This window comes from Neodiprion lecontei, chromosome 6 (assembly GCF_021901455.1).
Source record: "Neodiprion lecontei isolate iyNeoLeco1 chromosome 6, iyNeoLeco1.1, whole genome shotgun sequence".
Lineage (NCBI taxonomy): Eukaryota > Metazoa > Arthropoda > Insecta > Hymenoptera > Diprionidae > Neodiprion > Neodiprion lecontei.
Window position 1 is genome coordinate 28,204,439 of NC_060265.1, and position 27,116 is coordinate 28,231,554.

The 27,116-nt window shown below is 42.2% G+C and overlaps 1 protein-coding gene across 4 annotated transcripts in view; it reads left to right on the forward strand.

Moving 5' to 3' along the window:
- Window positions 1–27,116, forward strand: part of LOC107227214 (cytoplasmic polyadenylation element-binding protein 2) — a 131,975-nt gene that overhangs the window by 3,753 nt on the left and 101,106 nt on the right. Inside the window, exons 1-2 of one of the 4 annotated variants that reach the window (XM_046743138.1) lie at window positions 745–1,165; window positions 1,665–4,945. In XM_046743138.1, coding sequence (XP_046599094.1) covers window positions 3,539–4,945 — 1,407 coding nt within the window. In that variant the 5' untranslated portion in view covers window positions 745–1,165; window positions 1,665–3,538. Of the gene's footprint in view, window positions 1–744; window positions 1,166–1,591; window positions 4,946–27,116 lie in introns of those variants that run through there. The other 3 variants (XM_046743140.1, XM_015668298.2, XM_046743139.1) reach the window with 3 other exon arrangements.

Below are 27,116 nucleotides of genomic sequence, written 5' to 3' on the forward strand. Positions count from 1 at the left end.
TGTATGTATATGTGTGTGTGTGTGGAGGGGGGGGTGAATTTGTGTGTATATATAGATAGTAATCCGTCAGCTGCGAGCGAAAGAGAGAGAGAAGGAGACGGGGACGAGGGAAAGGGGAGAGAGACACCCACGTATATCTGTAGAACAATAATTGAATTGCTGTGGGTGAAAATTAAATTGTTAAAAATTTAAAAAATAAACAAACAAACGGTAAGAAATATCACACGGGCAAGTTTCGTTAACGTTTTCGTATCAGGCGGGACGGTTTTCTTTTTTTTTTTTTTTTGTTTTTTTTCTCGTTCTTATCGCGTCAGGTGAGAGGGATACTCTCCGAGGTGTATATTTTTGCTTTTCGATTTTACCCTCGTTTCTCAAGTATTTTTTATTTACGGTTTTAACCTAGCGCGTTTTATCTTTTTCTAATTATATTTCATCTCATCTTTTTCTTCAACATTTTCGAACGTTTCTTCGTATTTCGCGTCTCTTAATTTTCTCCGCCTGCCGTCACGGCACCAGCTCATCGCGGAAGGGTAATTTATATTTTCTTATCTCTTATCGCGTTGCCTCGAAAGTAAAAGAAAAACACTTGACGCGACGTTCGTTCGTTCCGTTCCGTCTCGTTTCGTCTCTCGTCTCTCGTCTCTCGTCTCTCGTCTCTCGTCTCTCGTCTCTCGTCTCTCCTACATCGTATCGCGATTCTCGCTTCTCGCGTCTCGCGGCTCGCGTCGTTCGTCGCGTTCGTCTCGTCTCGTCTCGTCTCGTTTCGTTTCGTTTCGTTTCGTTTCGTTCCGTTCTGTTCGCGACAGCGCGGCTGCTGTTGCAGGTGCGATCGCATACTTATACGTATGAACGACTCGCGGAGGTGTTTCGTCGATAAAATTTTTTTGTGAAATATCAATATACCTACGTTACAGCGTGTCGTACCCCCAAAATCTAAACTCTCGGTGTACCTGAGAGTTTAAAAAACAAAAAAAAAAAAAAAAAGAAACAACAAAACGTAACAAAAAAATCTCACAAAAATTAATCAGTCGGTTGCAAGTTTAACAAACAAAAACGAAAACAAAAAAAATAAACGAAACCAAAATACGTACGCAACAGCAAGCAACATCCTCGTAACAATATAACAATAAAGTGATACTTTCAGCGTGACTCCGTCAAAGAGAATGTAATAATACGTACAAACCCCCTCGTCCTCCTCCTCCTCCTCCTTCCTCTTTTCATCCCTCATAGTTCGCTTCGTGATAACGTAAACGTCGGCAAAAAACAAAAAACACAAAAAGCTAAAAAATACGGCGAGGGATCAGCGTCGCGTATCGAGTTGCCCAAAATACGAAACCTACACGCATACGTACAACCATACGTGTATATATACACACACACACATATATATATATACACATATATATGTATATATTGTATATGTATATGTATGCATGATACACGCTTGTACGCATATGTGTACATGTTAGATCGTATAACGCATACCGCGTATGTTATTTTCCACCCACGTACGCGGCAGTTATTTCATTTAGAATCTCTCGGGTGTCTCTATCGTCCCGTAAGATATTCCGTGGAATTTTTTTTTTTTCAGTAGAGAGAAAGAAAATAAGATAAAAATAAAATTGGTGCGGTTGAACGTACAGCAAGATTCGATAATATTGCAGGATCCCCTGCGAGTGGAGCTGCAAGTGAAATAGCGCAGACGTTTTCTAATCCGATGTCGTGACGTGTAAACTGTGTTGTAGTTTATATGAGGAAGAGAGGGAAATTGAAAAGCATTTGAAAGAATATAAATATAAACGAACGACGATACGTTAAACGTTGTTAATCGGTAATGATAAGTATGAACGATTAAAAAAGACAAATAGAAAACGGTGAACGAGGTGCCGATAAGGGAGTGTAAGTTGTTACGCAGAGACACGAGGAAGCGTCTCTCTTCTTATAATTATCGCCGCGTACCTCGTTTGGCACGACGACAACGACGAGGAATAAGAAGAAAAAGAAGAAGAGAAAGTGGGGGAGAATAGAAGAATCACGTAAGAATTAGCGTGTGTGCGGAGATCGGCGCGAGGCTGAAAAAAAACCAGCTACGATGATGATTTTGACGAGCCTTGGTGCGAAAGGTGTGTCGAATCCTTGACCATCCCCCGTTAGAAGGGATCATGCAGCGTTGATTTAGATTTGGAAGATAATTTGCGGTGAAACCGTAATACGGGTGTAACGCTCCTGAATTGACGCAACGCCGCGAGAGTGGCGGGAGATTTTTTTAATTTTTATCACACAACAAAAGTCCATGTTCGAAGAAACAGGGGAATATCGCATCGCACCTTTCGTCGAAGTGAGGGTGAATCGGAAACGGCGGGTGACATGCGACCGGATAAAAAGGACGAGATTTTGCAAAACGGAGAATAAATGAATCGTTATACACGGCGTTGTAGACGGTGCCGAAGAAACCCGAGGTGTATCTCTGAGCGAAGAAGCTGCCCTCGGCTGGATAACTTATACTTCTTACCAGTGAGTCGATTGGGAGACTCTGAAATCGGTCCGATAAACCTTGATACATATGCATATAATGCTTCAGGTATATTATAACGATTAGAAGGGCAGAGATGCGTCATTTCTGTCGTTTCTCATTATCCGACGGTTAAATGTTTCAAGACTTACGTACAAATCTGATATATTCCGAAGACCATTCGTTTCAAGTTCGATCTTATACGCGATAGGGGAAAAAAAACAAACAAACAAGCAAACCAAAAAGGAAACAAAATTAATAATATTAATATTACGGTAATATAGTTGAGATAATAGTATTGGTAATATAAATAATAATAATTGTAACAACAACAACAATATCAGGCGTAATCATAGTATTAATAATAATAACAACAACAACAACAACAACAACAACAACAACAACAACAACAACAACAACAATAGAAACAATAACTGCAGTAACAATAGTATTACTACGTTATTCGTACGATGACGAAAAAATACGACGCAAGATAATTATTATATACGATGTTTGAATATTTGTGAAATTTTTAACGCCGTATACATAATCGAGGTTAAGAGAGAAGGGAGAAAAAAAATTTGAAAAAATACCGAATAAATAGTCAAAATTTATGAAATATAACACATGCATGCGTATAACAATAATAAATAAGAAGTGTGATTCGATTTTTAAATAATTTTTTATATCTATCGTATATACGTAACGGTTTCAATATTTAGTAAATCATAATAATACTACAATATTAATAGTAACATTAATAATAATAAATTGAAGTAAAAAAAAAATCTCGATGACGGATGTAACAAAACCGGCATAACATTGTACGAAGGAGAAAGAAAAACTAAACGTAGAAGAAAAAAGGAACAGCTATAGTAACTTCGGGAGTTGAGAAAATATACGTAAACATTTGTCAAAGTGCGATATATAACGTTGAAGGTATATATATAAAAAAATACAATAGAAAGCATCTCCCCCCCCACTCTTATATAACATATATATATACACATAATATATATATATTATATGGGGGAGTTCAAATACGGGCCAGTTATTTCAACCCTGGACTACTGTTCCAGTCTGTTCTCTGGCACGAATCAAGCGTCGACGGGCGGTGGAGCATCGAGCAGGCCGACGACTGTATCGGCCATGCAGGAGGAGCTGCTGATAGAGAAACAGACCGCTAATAAACCGGCCCCCTTGTCGCCCGGCGGTGGTTCCGATTCGGCGGTCCAGGTCGGAGGCGGGGGATCTCGGGAGGGCGGCGTAAAGTCGAAGGACCAGCAGGAGCAGGAACGGGACGTCGTCTCGATATCCTCGATGTCCTCCTTGGCAGGGATGAGCTCGATAACCTCGATGACGGTATCGGGATCGGACAAGGAGGGCGGTCCTCAGCCCTCGCCGTTCCCCGGGGACCCGGTGAGGGTGCCGAGCCTCTGGGCGGACGACGGGAGCCTCCACGCTCTACCGGTGAACGGATCCCTGGCGGCCTTTCAAAATTTCCCAACCGGCGGACCGGCCGGTTTGTTCGCGAACACGGGGAGCGGTTCCGCGGTCAACGCCGGCTCATCGAGACGCGCCATTACGGCCAGTCACAATTTTCCCCAGCAAGCCGGTGCCGCGGGTGCAGGTATAAGTGGTGCTAGTGCAGGTAGTGCTGGTGTTGGTGGTGCCGGTGGTGCAGGTACGACTAGCGGCGTACCTGGTGTTGTTTCGCGACACGGAGTGTTGTCGGTTTCGTCACCGCCCCAACAGCAACAACAGCAACAGCAACAGCAGTCGCAGTCCCAGGCACAGAGTCAGCAGACCCAAGCTCAGCAGCAGCAGCAGCAGCAGCAGCAGCAGCAACCCCAGCAGCAATCTCAGCCCCAACAGCAACAGCAACAGCAACAGCAGCAGCAGCAGCAGCAGCAGCAGCAACAAGCCGCGGTATCGAATCACCCCGGCGTATACGTTCAGGGGAAAGGCTACGCCGCGTGGTCCGGCGGCTCTCAGTCCGCCGTTGGGCCTCAGCAATGGGGCGGCGGGGGTGGGGGCGGGGGTGGGGGACCACAGGGGGCCGGCACCCCGGCCCTACAGTCCCCCTGGAGCCGCGGAAGGTCCGTGCCGAATCTCCCGCCGCTGCACTCCTCGCTCCACGTGGCCGCTGCCGCGGCCGCTGCCGCTGCTAGCCTCCAGGGCAGGAAACCGAGTCCTACCTTCTCGGGTCATCCGGGGCACCCTGGACACCCGGGACATCCGGGTCACCCGGGGCATCCCGGACATCCTGGACACCCTGGGCACACCGGGCCCACTGGTATCAGTCCGGTTAAGTTCAGGAGGAGCACTTCTTATCCGGGAAAGACCAGCTTGTATCAACAGCCGGCCGCGCCCACCTTCGAAGTTACCGGTGCCGACGAGAGGGATCTTCTTCAGATGCCACCTTATCAGCAGGTGAGTTATTTGTCGATCGATTCCTTAGCTTGACCAATTAACGACAGCAACAACAACAACAACAACAACAACAACAACAACAACAACAACAACAACAACAACAACTGCACTCGTTGGATACGCGGATTTATACGAGGCTTTGCGCCGTTTCGATCGATTTGTTATCTTATGTTTATTACAGTCGGTGCATCGATTGTCGCGTCTCGAGTCAAATCCGGAAAGTTGGTCCCGTAACTTGGATTATTACAGAAGCCGATTACGTCGTGGTTGACTTTGACCGGTAATCGCTCGTAATGAAATATTCTCTACGTATAATATTACACCTGTTACGGTAATATTTAGTTTGTTAGAAAAATAATGTGCTTCGTAAGGTATTTTCATCGCTGAAGATACGCGGTTTTAACTCGATAGACGCAGAATCCGAAACTCGTTTCTGGCGATGTTGAACAAATGTGTATAGCAAAAATTCCGTGCGTTTAGAAACCGTTATCGTTGCTCGTCGATCTTATCGCCGAATATGATTGATCTGTGGAAAAATCGTTGAAACACTCGGGGAGTGATCGAACAATGATTCGAATACATCTTTGAAATTTTGTGTTAAACGTCGTAAGATCGTAATCAACGAAGATTGGTGTAAACGCGTCGTGCACTTCTTTTATTTATAGTCTGCCCCGCAGATAGCGGTGTAAAAAGTAAAACTTGGGGACCAATTATTCACGAGGCATGCATGGTTTATTGTTAGCACTGTACCTGTACATTAGCGTGAGCAAAAAAAAAAATGTACCCATCGAATCTGTGGGCTCAAAAGAACCTATTTACTCAGGAAAAAATTGTCCCGTTTGGAAAAATTTTTAGCTCAATTTTAAAAAGTGTCGCTGGCCATTTGAAATTTCCCGTTTAAATAACACCCGACAAATTTTTTTTTTTTTCATTAAAAAAGCTGTAACTTTTGAACCGTTTGAGATAAAAAAAATTTCAAGGCATGTTCTTGCAGGGCATTAAATTCTCTAAACAAGATTCCCGAGTCAAATTTCTATACTCAAAAATTCGCATACTCACGAGTCGTGAAAGTCAAAGAAAAGCGTCGTGGTTGAGAATTACACCAACTCGTAAAGGTAGAGTCGAAAGTTTTCGCTAATCTGCGGAAAAAGTAAATAAACCGCGGTATCTGTGGTGTTATACATACGTGCAGAGGTAAATTTTTAACGGTCTAAAATTATATGCAAGTATAAATAGAATTGCGGATTTGAATGCGCTAAGGCTGTTACGTAGGTAGGTGGGTAGGTATTATTTTCCTACGTGTTAGAAAAATCGAACATACCGTTCGTAGGACAATTAACAGCTTCGGTTTTTATCATGCTCGCAAGATGTGCCGCTGTATATCACGTGCGCACCTCTACGACGTTAAAAAAAAAAATTGTGCGTGTACAATTAGCGGTAATATACTAAAAGATGCCGTCAACTTTCAACTTAAAAAACAAACCGTAAACGACCATTTATTATTCGGTAATAACCGTGCTCGATCATTATTCACGAACTTCGTGCATCTCTTCTCACGATCAACCGATCGTGTATACGTAGCAATTTACTACTTCTAAGCGGTACAAGGTACACTTCACGACTTTATGTCCATGGCGAGTTGTAACCTCGACAAATTACGAAAATACGGACTCGGTCGAGTTTTAATTATTTTCCGATAAGCTGACGGTATCCGTTTGTTACGAAAGATGTCGGCAAGGGATTCGGGCTTTTCGAATCTCTGACCACCTTAAGGTTCATTGATTTATCGGCGATGAACGATGACGTTGCGATATACCTGGAGGAGGGGCAACGGATGAGTCTTTCATCGGTAACGTTGAAATCACACAACCACGTTGAAGTCAGTAACGTTTGTAAAGTAACGAAACATCATGGAACGAATCGTTGTACAATTTTGACTTCACAAAATACGATCATGTTTTCTTTGTCACGATTGAATTCGATGAATTTCGGACAATCCTGAGGTTGGAAAGTAACGATTTAAAGTAACGGTACCGGCTTCAACGTCATAAATTACAAGTTCCTGTGCTTTCCGAGTATGAGAAATCCGATTGATAATCGTTGCGACCAATTCTGGTACCTACCGAAAATTATGCACTCCGAATGGCGAATCGACATTGTACACAGCAGTCGTCGCAGCCTTCTCGCCTATCGCTATCTTCTCGTAGATTTAACGAACTCTAAGAGGCATATCTCAGCTGTGTCAAACACGCGTGTAGTTCCTTACATGTATCAGATAGAGAGAAGCGCGTGGTCTGCAAGCGAGTCTAGGTTACGCTCGGCTTCTATTCTTCTTCTTCTTCTTCTTCTTCTTCTTCTTCTTTTTCTACTTCGTCATGGTCCCCTTTTCTTCTTCTCATTCCTCCTCTCCTCCCAAACCTTTACGGCGTGTGCCGGTCGGGCGGGTGACGTTTTTCCCAGCTATTTTAAGCGGTGTCTAAAAATAAAGATCTTCGTCTCCGCGATTGAATGGCAAATCTCGTTAGCTGATCTTCTCACTGCAGCTGAGCTTCCCCTCCTCTCCCTTCGCCACGAGCTTTGGTAGCCCTATTTTCGCGCCCCCTCTCGAATCGGACCCTCCTTCGTCCAACGATCATCGGAGTGCCGGTTGCACCTAGGTTCTACCAACAGCTCGACAATTACACATATCGATGTAGATTCGAATCGGTCCATCTCCCACACGCTTCTCAAATCCTTACCAACGCGTAGTTATAAAAAGAAAAAAAAAAAAAATACAACAAAAAAAAAACCCTCCTCTTATTCATCCCGACATCGACGTAATCCAACCATCAAGAGCTTTCCCGTTCCGGTGTTGCACGGCACACATTAGCCAGAGGATATGGTAGACCAGACGCAGACCGCGGTCTGGAAAAACTTGTGGCATACAGACATTGACGCGTGTTCGTTTACGCCTCTCCCCCTCTCTCTCTCTTTCTCTCTCTCTCTCTCTCTATGTATATATATATATGTATATATATATAGATAATACATATAATATACCTATAATTATTCCACCTTTTGCGCACGCGTCTCGGCTTGGCCGGATCCACGGCACCGGCATCCCAGAACCAGAACCAGCAGCAGCAGCAGCAGCAGCAACGACGGCACCGGGTTACGTAACTTGTGGAACAAACATATCGCGCAAGAGCGATAAGAGGCGCCGCCGTTTGATGACTGCGCGCGCGCATGTGTGCGTGTGTGTACGTTATAAATATGTATATCGGAACACACACACACACACACGCACACACACACACACGTACACCTGGAGGACGCGTGTCCGTGTGTGTCATGCAGTAACGCAACCCGGTGTGTACTTACCATGCGGTTTAACGTAGGCGCGTATTGTTGGTAGATATACGTATATGTATATACGTATGTGCTTGTCGTGAATGTGGTTTATGGCCTCGAGGCTTATAAACATATTCATTCCGCGTTTATGCCTGTGTATGCGTAAGCGGCTCGGTTAATATTCGTCGTCGTACATATACGCACACACATATATATATATATATATATATACATACGCGTATCGTGCTTGCGCGCGTGTCGCGTGTGGGTGGGTGGATGGGTGCATACGCGTACGTGTGTACGTGCATACGTGCGTAAAAGCGTCGTACGTAGTTACGGAGACGGGGAACACGCGGGCCGGAGATTGTCGCCCGCAACGTGGAAGCAACGTGCACACGGTAATACCGGGCAACGTGGAAGCAATTGCCAGGAAGTGTACCATTAGTCCCGACTACTACCTACCGGCTCTTCTTGTCGCAGGGCTTCTACGGACCTACTCTCGTTACTGCTTCCACTATTAATCTCTCTCTCTCTCTCTTTCTCTCCATCACTCTGTCTGCATATAACGCAACCGCAACGCAGGCATTATCTTCAGTAACGTGTCGTTTCTCTACATCTTTCTTATCCGAAAATGCACGGTTACTTTTTACACCTCGCGATGCGCAAACGATGTTAAAGTGTCGAGACACAAGTTGTACACTGAGAGAAATTTTTAGTTTCGGTTACCGCTCGGTCCTTAACTGTTTTCATTGTTTACCACAATCGGAAAATATAGTTCGAGGTAGAAAATGGAAATTAGTTTTCTAGCTGTTACCGGCAAGTCTGGCATCCGTTACTATTCTTTATCGTTACGATCACTGTTGCTATATTTTCTTGCAACTGTTGCGAAAATTTAACGCTTGTGCAAGAACAAATTGACGTTAAAGCCTTGTTTAATTAAAAAAAGTAGAGTAAACCGAACAAACTGATTTTGCGTTGCAATTACCAAAAAAGGATAGACAATAGCGCAAAATGGTCAGGCCTACCTCGTTTTTCGTAATTGCAACAATATACGAACAGTTTTTTTTAACGATGCCTGTTTTACTGAGTTCTTTTAGCTACTGTAACAATTGAAATTTTTCTCAGCGTAGCTACATTCCAATCCACCTCGTAATCGAAACTTGCTTTTACTCAATAATTTTTAATGTGAAAAGTTTCACACTATTTTTCTTTTTCTTCTTTGTATATTTTCTTCCTCTTACAAGTCGTTCGCTTCTCCATTAAAAAATTAAGTGCAACTATTGATAGACTGATTTTCATTCTCGCTTTTTCTTTCTTCGAAATTCAACACATCCTCAAAACTGATTCATAAGTTACATGTACATAATATGAAACGAGTTACGGTTTTACCGAGATAATTCAACCATCTATATATATATATATATATATATATATATATATATGCTCGATGTATAATCTAAAGATTTGTTTACTTTTCCTCGCGTGCGGTGCACAGTGTATAAAACGGTTCTAGGCGTATAGAAATCTAGGCAGAGGATTACCGAGGCTGCTTAATCCATACGTACTTGGCCTACATACTCGCGTCTACGTTAATTTATCCCATTATTATCTTACACTACGCTCTATACCTATCTAGGTATTGTATTACATACCTATATATATATACATGTATACTTGTAGCTATTCGCGTCTCTGTTAATTGGGTTTTAAGGATTAAATAATGGAAGAAATCTTGCAATTACCTTTCACGCCAGGGAATTTATACGGGTGCAGTATTAGACGAAAGATTTCTCGATCGATGTTTTTACCTATAATTCATCCTTTTGCGACTTTTAACACGCTTGTGTATACGGATTTGGAATTTTCATTTTCCTGCAAACGCATGAATTTCGCTCTCACGGTTGTACGGACGGGGATATCCACTTTGTTTAATTAAAATTAAAACTTGTCCCATTTCCAGCTCGCCTTTTCCTGAAAATGCTCTGCGGCTAGCTTTACACTTGTCACGTAATGTCGGCGTGGCGCTCTTTACAGGCGGAAACGATATATTCGTTGATAACGGTATAATTGTTGGATGTTTTCTTAAACTAGGTTCGTGCTGTTGTACGATTATTTTTTCTCATTATCGCCAGTGCTCGTGACTATACTTTTACTTTACGTATATTATAGAAATCTCCGTAATTTCTCATTGAATTCTCGATGCTGTTGTAATTCTCGCGTACTTGCAGAGGAGAGTAAAAAGTCGTACATCCCGATTGGTTACAGTTACGAGTCTATAAACAAGGAAATTATGGTGAAATCGGTATCGTTACAACAACGTTTGAATATCGTTGAAGTAACAACAATTTGTTGTATATAAATCACTATTATTAGTGTGATTGCACAGTTTTCAGTATCATACACTCAATGTTTTACGATGATTGCAATATTACTCTGTTTTCTCACGCGCGCTACAATTATTTTTTTTTTTTCATCTCGATATACAAGCCTTTAGAATCATTGTATTCTTGCACCCGGAATAAAATTCTCCAAATTCTCTAAAAATGAAGAGTACAGAGGCTATAATATAGAAACAGAAAAGTAACCCAACTAGACTTTCCGCTCACATATAAGGCTGTACTATTAAAAAATAGTATTTTTTATTTTATCCCGCAGAACCATTACACGCAGACAAAAATTTCTTCGTAATGACCAAAATTTGGTTCTGGAAACGAAATTTCAGGGTTATGATACAGTTTGGTGTACGATCCCGTAGATTTCGTTGCGTATGCGAAATCACATGTATTACGGTAAAATCATTTCATGAGGTCTGAAAAATAATTGTTTAATTGTGATAATTGAAAAAAATTATCGCTTGATTCTCATTTATGCTACACGAATTAAGTGCCACGTGTCAAACAACGAGAAAGAAATATGCCATTGCGAATCGACTCGCTGATTCAATACCATTAAACGACCAATGATTTATTTATACTGATTATACCAGACCAGATGCCTGGAGAACCTTCTGATAACTGCTGATATTACTTTACTCGCAGGAAATGATTTTTCGCGCGTTGCAGAAATTATTTTGCCACTTGGAAAATTTTTTTTTTTTTTTTTTTTTACATTTTTGATGCGTCATATTATTTGATAGCGGTAATCGATCAGTAGCTAAACTTGACTAATCTTTATCCTTTATCTAAATTGAAATCGAGATTTCGTATTTATTAGGACACATTTTATTCAATTAAGTTTTTCTTGCAATTTTGAAACAATTACTTCATTAATATTTTTGAAAATTTTCTAAAAAATGCGTCTAAAAATTCATTTAGAAAAAAAAAATGCAAAATACCGTTACCTCTGAGTGTATCGTCATATTTTCCAAGTTACGTTAAAAAATGAAAACACGTAGTCGTTGGTTCAGGAATGAAAATACGAAATCCACCCAGTCTAATCGTCGCAATATCACTTTCATTCGAGAAATTATAACGTTGTATAAATTTATTTATTTAACCAGAGTAAATTGCATAATTTACCATACCTCACTTAACAATAACCATTTTACACAAGTAAAATCGAATCCAGTTACGACGCTGGACCGCATGACAAAAAAATTCTTGACGTTTCCCCCTCAGAACCACGAGACACATTTTCCAATCGAACCGTCAGGTCGGCTGAAAACGTAACGCGTCTTTCAATTTGGGACACCTTGTATATACGCGTATTACATACGTAGGCAGGCAGGCATGCCTGAAAGGCTGCAACGACACTCGACTCCGGCCTAGTTTCAGCCGCACATGCATTATTTTATACCTAGCGATGATAACGTCGTGCATGTTGGAGTGGTTAACAGTCTGCGATCATCACGATGGACGTCGATAGTCGATGGCTTCTCGGTCATGGCGACCTGCCGGCTTGTTTTTCAAGGTGAATCGCGTGCACCACCGCCAGACGGTGGAACACCTTGTGTCTTCTTCTTATTCTCTTTAAGCTCATTAAGTGCGCGTCGCTCGCATCGGGGATGCGGTTGCGGAATTTTGCAAAGCGCGGTGATAGCCTTCGCATATTTGTTCTTCGATTGACATGCCTTGATTGCCTGACCTACAGAGGTCGGAAAGGAAAAAATTTTCTTCAGAGTTTATGTTTAAATGAATAAATTTTGATTTTATACGTCGGATAATTTTAATCGAAATCTTCGTTTAGCACTTAAAAACTTTGATTTGCTCTCTTTTTCTTTCTAACGTCGATAATCAGGTGTCGAAGGTTTTTCATCGACGGTATTAAACGTTGAAATAAAAAGTAAACTTTGTCCGATGAAAAAAAAAAAAAAATAAATAAAAAAAAACAACTATTTTTACCCTCAAGAAAGAAAGAAAGTCGAAGAAATCAAAATTTCACATCTAGAACGTAGATTCAAAATTCATGCTTACCACTGAATTACATAACATTGCACAGATTCAAGTTTTTCTCAAAAATCGTTTTCTAATACCGCGATTCGGAGAAAATTCAATCGCTGCAGATAATAATCGATATCGTTTAATCGATGAAATAAAATTATTCTTATCGAGATGCCGCAAGGATAAACAAGACGCGACGATGACCTGAAAAACTCTGCTGTTGTTTAACATTATGTATTACACTACGTAACGAAACTGGACCATGTTTATCGGCATTGCTGCGATTATTGCCGAGAGTTTAATTACCGGTTGGAAAAATCATAATCTTTTAAGACCGCTTCGCGCTTTTGTAACAATCAGCGTATCCACATGTTCTCGTTTACTATTGTTAAATTCGATTTCACGGTTGAACAGCGTTTATCGTAAGGTCCCCTTCCTTCCTAACCCGTCCACCCTACCTATCGCTTATTTTCGAAAGTTTCTCCGTTTGTTTTTGCCTTCGTTTTTTCGTAAGTTTCTTTTCTCGTAATTCCTTTCTTTTTCTCTATAATTTTTTTCCTCTTCTTTTATTACACTTTGTACATACACGAGCATTGCGCGATATTGTCGTTACTGTATTTTTCTCTCTCTCTCTCTCGTTTTTTATTCTCCTTCGTTTCGGTTTTATCGCCAGTACGACACTGTTGCATTAACCATACGCTGCATAGGCAGAGACAGGCATACACTTACTCAAACAAACCGCCAAACACACACACACGTATAGACAAACTTGCGAGGTTTCGTAACGCCATGCGCTTGTGGATAAAGAATTGAAACGCAAGAAGCTTCGCTCGACCGATCAATATATATATATATATATATATATATATATATAATATATATGCATGTATATATATACATACATACATCATCCACCCACCTATCCTCCGTATGCTACATATTCTATGTATATGTATACATTTGTATATGCCATAAATGCTTCTTGCCGTCGTCAATGTAATAAACCATTACTTTGGGGAAACTCGTACCTATAACTAATTCAGATGGGGAAAATGGGGCGTCAAATGTTGGTTCGGCGCCTCGTTACACCCAAGTATACAACTCTGTGTCTGTGCATATATGTATATATACATATACACACACACACACACGCACACAACGATATATAGGATACAGTATACAGACAATCAGGGGGATGGGACGTCTGGTTTTTTTTTTTTTTTTTTCTTTCTTTACTTTTACGTCATTTATTTCTTCCCGCACGCTGCCCGAAATGCGGGGAACTCGACCTATTTCCCGTTTCAATTTCTCTGATCAAATTTGCCAGGGTCAAAGATACGGGCGAATGTACAATGATGATGATAATAATAATAAAAATAACAATAAATATAATAACAATAAACTTGTTAGCCAACGCTTCGTTAATTCTCATGCACGTTGAACGATGCAGCAGCTATAAGGCTTGCGTGTTGAGAAGGAGAAGGAGGTTGTGATATCGAAGAAACTACACAAGAGATGCAAAATAATTCATTGTGCCATTACGCGTGCAATCCATCTTGGACGTGTTTTCTGTTTTTAATTAAGGGGGCTTTCCAGTGTGACAGCCCGAAAAATCGCTGTTTTTCGCGATTTTTTTTTTTAAAGAAAAAATAATCTAATCGGTCTGGTTTTTTTTTTGTATATTAATTGGGTATTGAAGAATACAAAACAATTTTTTAAAGATCGATTTATTTATTAATTAGTATCTATAAAAATGATGAAACAATTGTTGCAGAAAATGCACTTGGATGTGGTGGCCACATTGGGGGTCACAATTTTGATCTGAGACAAAAAACACAAAAAGATTATTGATCGGTATATAATTGGCTTTCGTGCTATGGAAGCTTTTTTCTTTTTTTTTTTTTTTGCAAAAATGGCGCCGGTTTGAACAAAAAGTATCGATTTTAGCATTTTTTTTTGGCAGTTTTTTTTACAAAAAAATAGGAAGATGTCAAAAAAAAAAAAAAAGCTTCCATAGCACGATAAACAATGACGTTAAGAATATTGTGTAAAAAATTCAACTCGATAGCTTTAAAACTCTGCCCTCCAAGTTGGCCACCGTTTTGAAAAATGCTGTTTCGAGAAAAACGCGTTCAAAGTTTCAAGTGAGGAAATTTTAGGTAAATCGTTTACTTACGGTCAATCAGCGATGCCAGGTCCATACAATATCCCTTCTGCTTCTTCGAAAAGATCGTGCTCAATGGATTGTTCAATCCGACGAGCTGTCCTCGCCTCTTTGCTATCCAGGGACGCCCGGCGGTTTGCTTGGGTGATGCGCGCATTCTTGTACTTAGCGGCGAAATCTGCGGCGCTCGGCCCTATCGTGCATCCCATCGTCTCCAAAATTTTTAAAATTGGGTCGTAACCTTCATTGAAGGTGCACACAGCACACTGCGTAGCGATTTCTACTATCTGCTTGCCGCAGAATACGTGCTTTGGGGCTAGTTGCCACACACAGTGATTGAAGCTCTCGTTATTATTTTGAGTGTTCGCGCCCGTACATCGTTCTAAGAGATCCTCCGTTGTTAGATCATCGTAAATCGGTTTTAAAACTTGTTGTACGTCTTCGTCGAGTGCTGGTGGATGGGTGTACTCCTCTCCTGTGGCCTCGGCCTTGCGCCATTCGCACCACGAATCTTCTCCCGGAGGGCAATACTCATGCTGAGGATTTTCATCAGTTGAGCTTTTGTGATGAAATGCAGCCCATATGGCTTTCCTCATATTTTCCACGGAATTGGAATTTCGACGAACTGCCAAGCCATAATATTCCGAGAGATTTGTCAATAATTTTAACGTCAATTGCGCTCTTTTCGGTTCAACAGCAGTGTTTTTTGTTTGATTTTTTTTAGTTTTCGGAGAACTCGAACGAGATCCTTTTTTTTTCGGTTCACTCTCCATTGCCTTGTCTTCGATTTGATTTTTGGCCTTTTTTAGTTGAACTAACCTTTTTCTTGCTTCGTTTCCCCTTTTATATACTCGCTTTTTCACGTGCAAAACGCATTCCTTTTTTTTTACCGTCAAATCGTCACCGTACGGCTTGGCTTCTAATAACATCTTGAATGTTTTTGTATCGCCGTCTCCTATATAGAAACCGTATTTCGCGTTGTGCAATTCTTCTGATCTCTTGAATACTTCGATTATACCGTCGACTTCCATTTTTCCCGCGCTGCCTTCGTGATTGACGTTGCATTCGGATTCATGCGTCTCAGACCACGCCTCGTACTCGGTTGTTCCCTCTTGTCCTTTCCAGAATACACAAGCCTTGCAGAAGCTTGATTTGACAGCAACATCCAAAACTTTGTTGGTATATTTTCCAATCACGGACACGATACCCATGCGCGACGTGAAACCGCGTTTCGACCACGATCCATCACCGGACACCGTCAGAATATCGCCCCGATTTTCTGCTTCCAAAGTTTTTTCCTTCTCTTCGGTACCTGCTTTTTTCACGACGGCCTCGTATATTGATTTCGCTGCAATCTGCAGGATTTTTACGATTCCATAATAGGTGTTATTATTGAAGTTTGCAGTTAAATCCATCAAGGCGATAAAATTTCTAATGCCATTTATGCCGATGCCGACCAATCGCATGACAAAGCAGAAACGACGATTGATTTCATAAGCATTTTTTATCAAAGGACAAGAATCTATCTCGGCCGGATCTGGACACGAACACTGAACACAAATTTTAAAGCCCAATCCGCGAATCGATTTTTTAAAAAACTTCACGTCGCTATTACACTTTTTGCACTTCAACAGTTCCTGAAGAGCGCCGAAAACCAAAAAGAACTCCAAAATCACGTAGCTAAACGTTTGATCGATTCGGACTTCAAACTCTGGACTCTTTTTCAAGATTTTTGCTGCCGAAGTGCTCGCAAACGTTAGATTCGTTTCGATATCGTGTCGATTTGTTCCCTTGAAACCACCGGATCTTTTTCGTCTATTTCGCGGATGTCCGCTTCTCGAGCCTTTTCTATCCTGCCACGCACATTCCTCTTTCGTACATCTATCCATTTTGAATGTCGAAATCGAACTGAACGACGAGCAGGTAGGACGTACATGAACTTGGCTCGCTAATTATCGAAAATATGAAATCGGACTATTGCATAATTTGCCGTCAATTAGCCGGAAATTAGTCACGCCTTATTATTTTGTCGCACCCAATTAAAAAAAAAAAAGCGGATGGCGTGCTAAATTCTAAAGACATCCGGTTTTGTATTTGAAAATTGAGTGCGACAAAAACAAAAATTCGACGACTAATTTGCGGCTTATTTGCGGCAAATTATCAACCTAATCAGAATCACTCATGGTGCTCGCTGTGCGTTATTTTGGTAGTTGGCGGGCTAAATTCTTGAAAAATCAGAACGCCATCCGCTTTTGTTTTTGAAAATTGAGTGCGACAAAAACAAAAGTTCGACGACTAATTTGCGGCTTATTTCTGGCAAATTATCAACCAAGTCAGAATTACGAATGATGCTCGCTGTGCGTTATTTTGGTGGATGGCGCGCTAAGTTTTTGAAAAGTTAGCACGCCATCCGTTTTTTTTTTTTCAAAATTGAGTGCGACAAAAAAATAAATTGCGCGACTAATTTACGACTAATTAACGGCAAATTATGCAATAGTCCGAATTCACATTTTCGACAATTGGCGAGCCAAGTTCATGTACGTGCAGGTAGGAACGAGACAATAGAAATAATAGTCGCACGGGCAGACGGCCGACGCGGCAGCTGTAGCGCTCCGTTGCCTTCTACCAAGAAATGCTGTACAGTAACCGAAATAATCTGAATTTCGGCATGAAAATTTCAGGGAATATTCGGAAGAGTGTATACTATTCGATAAAGCAAAAAAAAAAAAATCGATTTTTTGAAAATTTCACACTGGAAAGCTCCCTTAAAGAGGGCGGTGGCGGAGGGGGGAGGAAGAAAAAAAAAATGGCGACAGTAGCCACGAGAGGGAGGAAGCGACGAATAATCATCCGTAGAAACAAAAGGAACACGAAGAAGAGAAAAATTCATGACCGCGTTAGAGACGCTGCACGAACTTGTGCAATATATTTATAATACAACGCTGACACGTGTGTAAACGTACGTACCTACGTAGAAATTAGTATGGGTATAAAACGTACGTATACCTATGTATACCGAATGGAAAGCGAATGACGACTCGGCTCGTTGCAATTATTCCATGCGATCGTGAATATATAAATGCTCGTTATTACAAGTTTTGCATACGGCTAGAATTATTAGCTGTAATCGCAAGTTCGTTGTGTTTATTCTTTCGCTTCAAATATGGTACGTACAGCTAGATGTATGTACTTTCTTTGAAATTTCACACGGTTCGTTTAACGCTTGTGCAGACTTTTAGGTGGTGTTTAATTGATTAATTCCTTATCAAATGGGACAAGAATCGTTACAGGTTAAGTTTGGTAAATGGATGCACGAGGTTGAAGTTTGCAACGTATTGCGGTAACGAAATATTGGGAAAAAATGGTTATTTTTCAAAATTTTAGAATGATTTTCAAGCAACAGATATTTCCAAATATCAGTGTGTTTTGTTTCGTTACGGTTTAACGGATTTCAGACAATTTCTGTATTTCAAAATCGCGAAACAACGGTTTTTCCTCAGCACGAATCGATACGATAACGCCACTAACTTCAATGTGGTATGGACATAAGAACAAAGTCAATTGCATGAAATCAAGTCAGCTGCAGTTGAAAGATGTGTGAGTTATAAATTGAATCGACTCTGCGAAAAGTATCGGAGTTGTCGTTTATCCGTCTTGCAAGTGTTAATTGAATTAAATAAATCATCACCGCGAAGTGTTTGAAAAGAATTCATGCCTCTGATAATAATTATGTACAATTTCACGGTGTCCGTGCAGTGTGTATAACTATTCACTGCATTTGTCGGAATGAATTCCGTGTGGCATCCTCTTACACAATCGTTCGAGAGATACCGCAGAGAGCATGTGTGCCGCAGTGGTATAATAATAACGAGGTATACATTTTATTTATTTTTTTTTTACTTTCATTTGTTCTTTTTTATCTTGTCTCCAACGATTCGAACGCTCATGTAACCGCGCTGCACGCCCATCAACGCCTGCAGTATATTACACAGCAGCTCGTCACTGATGATAAAAAGCACGAGGATTTAAAGACCCATATAAAAGTGTACTGCTGTAGTCGTCGTCTCATTATCAGACATGTTTTATTCCCTTATTAACACGCTTGACTAGCGGTGTACGTTTCCTGGATTTTATAACGAAAAGCTCGCGCGTAAGCTCGACGAATAAAAGCTGCACCAAGACAAAAAGGAAAGAACGAATTATGCCAAGGTATATTCAAAGGTGGCTTAAGGTGGTTTGCCTCAATCTATCGATCAGGCTTTAGAGAGAAATCGACGCGACGACCTGTTGACAAATCGAAATGACAACGACCGACGATCAATGCCAGGCAAGAAAATGTTGTCGAGGAAATAAAAAGCGCAGCACCGATACACGAACGGAATGACACAACTCAAACGTGAGAGAAACCGCTCTCTTTGATTGTTAACCGATCGTTCGCTCGTTGCAGTGCGTTTGTAATATCGTACAAGGCATCGGCAATGTAAGTACCAAGATCGTGTGGCAATGCGCGTGCATTACTTGGCGCGTGTGCATCGAGTCGTCGTATTTAAGCGGCAGCGAGAGTGAAATGGACGTTGTGGAACTTAAATAAACTCACGGGGAAGGGAACGGACAACTACACAGCTCTGCCAGATAATCTACCGGTGACTCACGATCGGTCTGCAGGTATCGCGTATTGGGTTGCTCCGCATTTTCAAAGCGCCATTGCGGAGTGCGTGCCGATGACGGGAGTAGAGAAAGAGAACGAGAATGAGAAAGAGAAGGACAAGGAGGAAGAGACTGAGAGTCAGAATCGATTTATTGAATTACATCGTTGTGAGGAAAAAAAAAAAAAAAATACCACCACCATTGCACGATTAAGAGGTAACACTACTGTGAAAACCTAAGAAAGCACAATTTTTTTTTTTTCGGATAGAAGAAAAGGTAACGTCATAGAAAAATATATAAATAACAAGTCCAATCGGAAGAAAAAGAAGAGTGGCATTAGTTGTAACTCGATTGATCATTGGTGTGTCTGTCCTCGCACCATGCGCTTCAACCTATGCTGTGTAACCCGAACGATGAACGATTCAATTTAGAACGATATCTCGTTATATTGTTGTGCCGGTTAATGGGTCCGCGGTTTCGTTCAATTATCTCGAGGATTACACGTTGCATGTTGTACAACTACGTGTATTCGTACCGAGATGGGTTCGGTTTACCTGCATGCGCATCGACTGCAGCTTCGTTAACGAAAACATTCCACTGCAGAGACCGAACGGTGCAGGAATTTTTTCTACATCGAGAAGATTAGATTTTACCGATACCGTAAACTCTTTGACGAAACTCAAGTAGCTTCTTATCAATGTTGTTGCGTGGTCACATTTTTATGGTCGAAACACTTGGAAGCCTCTGTTAGTAACACTCGTTTCTGGTCTATTACAGATGGTTTACAGATGTGAATTCCGCTCGTGACAAACTGTTTAAACAAACCGTTCAACATCGCCGATGAGAAAGATTCATACGCGAGTTAACAAAAATCGTACACGGCTTTAAACCATCTTCAGCTCCATAAATTCCAAGAATCGAGTCTCAACTTCCGAACAACTCGATCGGTGCAGGATTTCAGGACCGTGGAAAATGGTCTTATTTCGCGTTGGTTTAGCGTGCGTTTATCTTTAAGCATCTCGTTATACACGCAAATGCATTTGACTTATAAATGTTTGTCATCCTGTAGGACAGATTTGCGGAGGTATAAGCCGTGTCATTATGCAATGCGATAAGGATCCTGCCTGTAATAATCTCTGTGCCTCGTCCTCCGAGGACTAAACCACAGGATCCTGTCCACGATAATGAATATAATTTTCGTCCGCCCAATCCTGAGGAATATCTGCTTGCTTGCGTCTTCCCGCTGCTGGGTATAAAGTTGATAAAGTACCTATTCGCACCCCTTACTCGTAGTTATGTATCCATATCGAGGTTCATGAAAGGCTCTCTTCCGGTCTTCCTCGACGTCATCCAGCGGTACAGAGATCTCTGGATCCTTGAAACGAGCTGTAGACTTGGCCACCTCCTACTCACACTCGTTTACACCTGGATCTGTGTGTGTGCATGTATTACAGACGAAAGGTGTACGTATATACCAACGTAAGATATCGACCGGTGGTCGTTTGTGGCCGCGTCTTCCCCACCTTCGTCGCTAAACCAAACTCTGCAGAGGTCTTGCGCCTGCGTCAGACAATCTCTGCTCGCGTATAACCTATGACATGTAAAACACGAATAACGTAGACGCGAACCTACATACCGTAGAACGTATGTTGTACCTACCGTTGGAGGTATGCGTTGGACGTTTATGCAGTGTGGCGTGTACCTATACACGAACATCGAGTGCCGATGATCGCGTGGCATGAGCAGCTAGCATTAAAGGCCATGGTACGTATGTGCCTACGTATAAACACGTTATACATGGTCCTCTGGTGTACGCAGGTACGTACGTATACCTTGTACATTGAGGCGTTTACACGTGTGTACCGCGAACCACGAAACCATCTCCTCTCTATATTCGTACAACGAGCATACCGGCGCACAGGTCGATAGATGCGCCTTCAGCATTGCCGGTCGTCGACGCATTCCATTATAAGCTCGGTGCTTGGACGTGACTCTCGAAGTGGAATAACCATGTGTGTTACAGCCACTTCTGTTGCCGCCACGTCACAACCTTTCTTCACCGAGGTTTTCATCCCAGCTATTATTACCACATCCTACTGAAATGTCAGTGGGTACGCAGAACGCGACCGTGGAACGGTATCCAGTATAGGTACCGTCCCAATTGCATCCCCGGCCGATCTCATTGTCACGTTATGCATGTACGCTTTCGGAAATCGCCACTTGTCGAGACCACCGCTCCGACACCTGCAGATCTCTCTCTTGCAATTCCCACGGCCAATGGCCATTTCGACGTCCCTTGGTTCGCTTCGCCACGGAATTTTCACGCGCTATTTTAAGATTAGCTCGGTTTAAATTCGCGGCCGGGCACAGCCGCAGTGGCGTGACCCAGTGAGTGCCAGGAGTGCCTGACTATCCGCTGTTGCAGTGGCAGGCTAAGGTAGGTCAGCCGCGTGGAGCCGGGTGCCCGGGCGCGGCGAATCGGTGCAGGGTGTAGGTATGTACCTTACCCAGGTACTACACCCCTTTACGGTACCATCCGCATCAAGGCAAACCAATAGATCTACTCTCGATACATGCGCTTGAAGCACCTTTGCCACGCACCGATAACGACGATGGGCTCACGATGTTGGAAGAGTGAATTTGTTCCGAGGTTTATGGATTTTCGGTACAGTCACACAGTGGCCATTCATGATAGAAGACGTTGTGAAAAGCCGGGTGGTTTCTACCGATGGACTGTGAATTGAGGTTACTTGGCATGCTCAGCGATTGAACCATGTGTATAGATTCTTTGGTACGAACTCGTGGCGCGGAATTGGTGGCCTCCTTCTTATACCACGGGGCTGTTATTCGTTCTGTCACGAATTCGCGATAGTATCACAGGTCATGTATTGATTTACAAGGTACTTACAGCGGGTGGAATAAAAGGGGTATCGGAAACGATCGGCGTACCTGTTAAAACGAAATTGGGTCATTCTATTCACATTTTTTTGCATGCTTGAGTAGGTACGAGAGACCAGAAAGAGGAGCAACTTGTTAGGAAGATACATCGATAATCGATAAGTTCGTTTACCTCAACTTCTAAATTGAGCTGACTTTTGGAATTTTGGAAAGAAAATGTATAAGTTTAATGCGTCAAGTTTTTAGTTTTGTTTTATACTTTCCACAAGCTCGTTTGTCTTTTGTACGAAGTCTTCCTGCGTATTCGGAAGTGTGTTTGCGAGTAAAATCTCTTCGCGTTCTCTTGCGAATCGCCCAAATTGTTGTTTCAAGCTTGTTCAACGTCTTTTAGCGTGCCGGATTCGTAAATTCTTTAATACAAATCATCGCCTGAAACTACAATGTGGAATAGTCAATACGAACAAACGTCAATGACGGCTCTTGTAAATTTAGTCAAGAATTCAAGTGGGTGCCCTTCGAAGTCGGGGACGAAAGAAGTCCGAGGAATTTCATCTCCCTACATAAATAGCCACATATTTCGAGTTCGCCTTGTAAAGATCATACATACGTGAATTGCATTCAAACATCGTTCAGACTCTCCACATGACAAACGACGAGTTGACCACCCTCCGAACTTGTCTTTGGATACGACTGTCCACCTCCGATGATATGAAATCTCGAGTACAGGCATTCCTTACGTAATATCTCGAATTGTAGACCCGTACAGCGACCCAATTACACAGACCTGTGAACCATTCCGTCCATTACACCCTCTGAATAAACCTCAATGTCGAATTTTACTGAATAAGAAAGAAACTGAAAGATGGAGAAGGTATATTTGTGCAATCAGTTCGGTGTGGAAGGAAAGTACCCGATGTGTACCTCACCGACTTTCTTTCTTCTAGATACGCCGTCGTAGGTAAAGAGATATTAGACTCGTATTTTTTTTTTTGGTCTGCCAATTGAGCTGTTCGAGGGGTTAAAAACCAGCCGTAAAAGTTCGACCCCAAATTAAGTCAAATTTTCAGAATTTCGCGATGACGATGTGAACACATCTTTCGATCTCTCGTTCTTACTTTTAGGAATTGCACACCTCTTATTTGCTGGTAGTAAAAACTTGCGGTGTGTTTTTCACCCTCTCCAAACGGTGGGATTAGCCTGTGAGAAAAATACGTTTCCAATATTTTCTATCGTACCACACCATGTCTTAGAGAATAAAGAAAATCGGCGAGGTACACTCGATTCCTTGCTAGATGTGGGTGATCCATCCTGCACCTTCCTAGGGATTAACACCTGCGTCGCATCGGGGTGTGAAAAGTCGATCGAAACCATGCAATGCATGGCGGAAGGAGGAGAAGCAACGCGCGGAAGTAGCGGCAGGACGGCGATGCCAAGGGGATGAGGAGGGGTGAAAGAAATAGAGAGAGAGAGAGAGGGAGAGAGAGAGAGAGAGAGGACCGATGCAGGTTCCTCTCGCGATGCAGGAATCGGGGCGTTCTGCCAGCCGGTGGCGTAACTGGGTCAACCCGTTAGCACCGTTCGAACCTCTCGGGCTTCCAGCAACCTCCCTCCTCCTCCAGCGCGGGGGATGACGAGGATATTTGGGAGGACGAAGCTCGGGGCTCGTCGTCTGCCCTCGTGGAAATCCGGAGGCGAGGATGCTCCCTCATCCCTTCACCACCTCGAAACCCGCCCCACGGCCTCTCTGTCTCTCCACACACACCACCGACGTCACGAATCAATAGAGCTGCCAGTGTTGCTGCCGCTGCAAGCTGCACTTTGCTGATCTCATTCGGTATTTCGTACGTTGTATGGTGACGGACGGTGTACGTACATAAGTATGGATGGTAATTGTATTACGACGTACCGGATCGCACGTGGACACACGTGATTATCCGCAAATAAGGCTATTTACATGTTTAATACATGGTTGCATGGGAAACCTCGGGGAATTGTTTTACTTGCAATGCGTTATATAGGTCATGCTACGGTGTTGGAAAAATTTAACTAAACGTAATTTTGAAGCGCACTGAGAGAAATTTTTTGTTCCGGTTACCGCTCGGTCCTTAACTATTTTCATTTTTTAACCACAATCGAAAAATATAGTTCTAGGTAGAAAATGAAAATTAGTTTTCTAGCTGTTACCGGAAACTCTAGTATCCGTTGCTATTCTTTCTCATTACGATCACTGTTACTAGATTTTCCTGTAACTGTTGCTAAAATTTAATGCTCGTGCTACGATAAATTGACGTTAAAGCCTTGCTTAAATAAAAAAGTAGAGTAAGCCTCGCAAACTTATTTTGCATTGCGATTGCCAAAAAAGGATCGACGATAGCGTGAAATGGTTACGCGTACCTCGTTTTTCGTAACAAATGAAATTTTTCTCAGTGCAGGTCTACTTTATGTTCGAGCTATTCGTTACATTTCTCTTTTAAATTCTAACATTTTAATTGATCTTTGTACTTTTTTTTCCGCCACTTAGTAGTACACTAAAAAATGGTTAAATGAACCTGCTGTGACGTTTTTATCTCTAACCGTGTACGTACCGTGAGTTTTTCAGTAAAACTCTTATACTCGCGTATTGAAAAATACCAAATTTTTACCGGGGTCAATTTACGGAATTCATTTTTTTACTACAGAAGGAAAATCATGTGGATATTGTACTTGTTTTAAAGCTCTTCTCGAGAGTTTCGCGCGGATAAGAGGCGGTTGTGAATTGTGTCCCTAAGACTCGGCTACGTAACCGCGATCGGAGTGAAAGCCCTCATCCTGCGTTCTTGGAAAGTTAATATAAGCTCTTAGAGCCTTACTCGATAAGAAAGTCACGAATCAATACACGTGGAAGTGGCATTGAAGGGTGGGTTTGGTAAACCCTTGAGATTATACTCTCCAGTCTCTCCGCACTTCGTCCGTATCTCGAACAGCTACTATATTCAGTTAATTCTAATCGATTATAAAATACGTGGAAAGCCCGGGAAAAGTAATGTAGGAAACTTTTTCAACTACATTACATGGAAAATGTAACGATCACGACGGGGTAAATCGGATCGTGTGGACAAAAGATAAACCGAAAGACAGGAATAATGGCGATGTTTTCACCCTCTCTTAATTTTCAACTCGTAATTTATTCCCTCGGTATGAATATAATACCTTCCATCATCTCGTCAAAGATGAAACGCAGTCGGAGTGTAGTGCAGCACGTACGTCATATCTACGCCTAGAAATCCTCGAGTGGTAGCCGATCACGCTCGTTATTGAGTAAATCCTTTACCTCGAACTGAGCTTATCTTCACAATTTCGAACCCCTTTGAATTCGCAGCAAGGAAAACGCGACGACTATAACGGACCTCTTGATTAATATCCGTCTCGTCTGAAAGCTCACCACAAATACAAGTGTGAAACAATTTTAGGAAAATCGATTTTGAAATCGAGAATCGAGTTTATTTTTTCACGTATTACTCGACCACCGAACCGCTACGAATTATATCGAAGTCGAGATTTCGAAAATTCCCTAGTTTGCAAAGTTCGTTTCTCATCTCGCTCTCCCATCGTCACGAGGAAATAACTTTTCGGTTCCTCGGTCAGGGCGACGAGGATGTTCGACGATAAGCACCGAGTTCGAAGCTGCACATCCCAGCGTCCTCGACGTTGTGTTATATGCATGTAGGGGCGGTTTCATCCCCCTCGGTGGAAATGGCCCCTTGAAACCGAGCAAGTCGATACTCTCTTTCTCGAACTGGGCCACGTGTATCTGGGTCAAGCCCAGCTTCTACCCGTTTCGCAAGTAATCGGTAATGTTACGCAATCGAAAGTAACTTCCTACGCCGAGCGCATGCGCTGCCCGTATCCACCACCACGACCACCCCCTCTCTTCCGCCTCCCCCGCCCCCTTTTGCCCCTCCGTTTTAGCACGCCGCCCTTGCGCCGTGGCCTGCCAACCCTTGGTTATATAGGTAGGTGTGTTGTACGGACAGGGTAGACCTTCGCTCCTCCTATAGGGCCCCACCTTGCACCCTTCGAAATCCAGATCTTCCCGTTTTCTCGTTCCTCTTCGGTGACCCGGCCTTCTGGAATTATCCCAGAAAAACACCGCCGCAGGGGGTTAGAGTTATCCTTACCCTGATAAAAATCTGCCGCTGGAATTTTCGTATTTGAACGTGACTGCAGTCAGTGGGATTTTTGTGTTTTTAGCTATATTTCGTAAAGCGATAGATTACAGATTTTTATTATTTTTTATTTTTGCTCCTGTCTTGTCAATTATATCTCCTTGCGTATTAGATTGTTGCAATATAATGTACGCAAATATTATTGAACGTTTCGCTAACGGCAACTGATTTGAAAAGGAAACAACGGTTTTTTAAATCGGGGATTGCGGGCAGAGATTAAAATTGGAAACTATCGAAGAAAAAATCACAAGGGGTGGCAGAAAAAAATACAGCACGTAGTGTAACACTTGCGATGGATCAGGGATTCGAGAGTAAGGAATGAAGTGAGATTATAACCCAGTGGCTAGAAAAATATAAACGTGGGATCTTTTACGCGCGTCAAACTCCGTCCATAAAACTTAGAATGACCCGAAAGCTTGGAAAGTTTCAATATCTCCTCGCCGTTTCGGAGGATTTGTTCACCTACCGAAACATCAGCAAAGGCATTTTTCTTTTTTCTTTCGTTTTTACACCTCTTGCGGAGTAGTATATAAAACTCACCTGTGGTT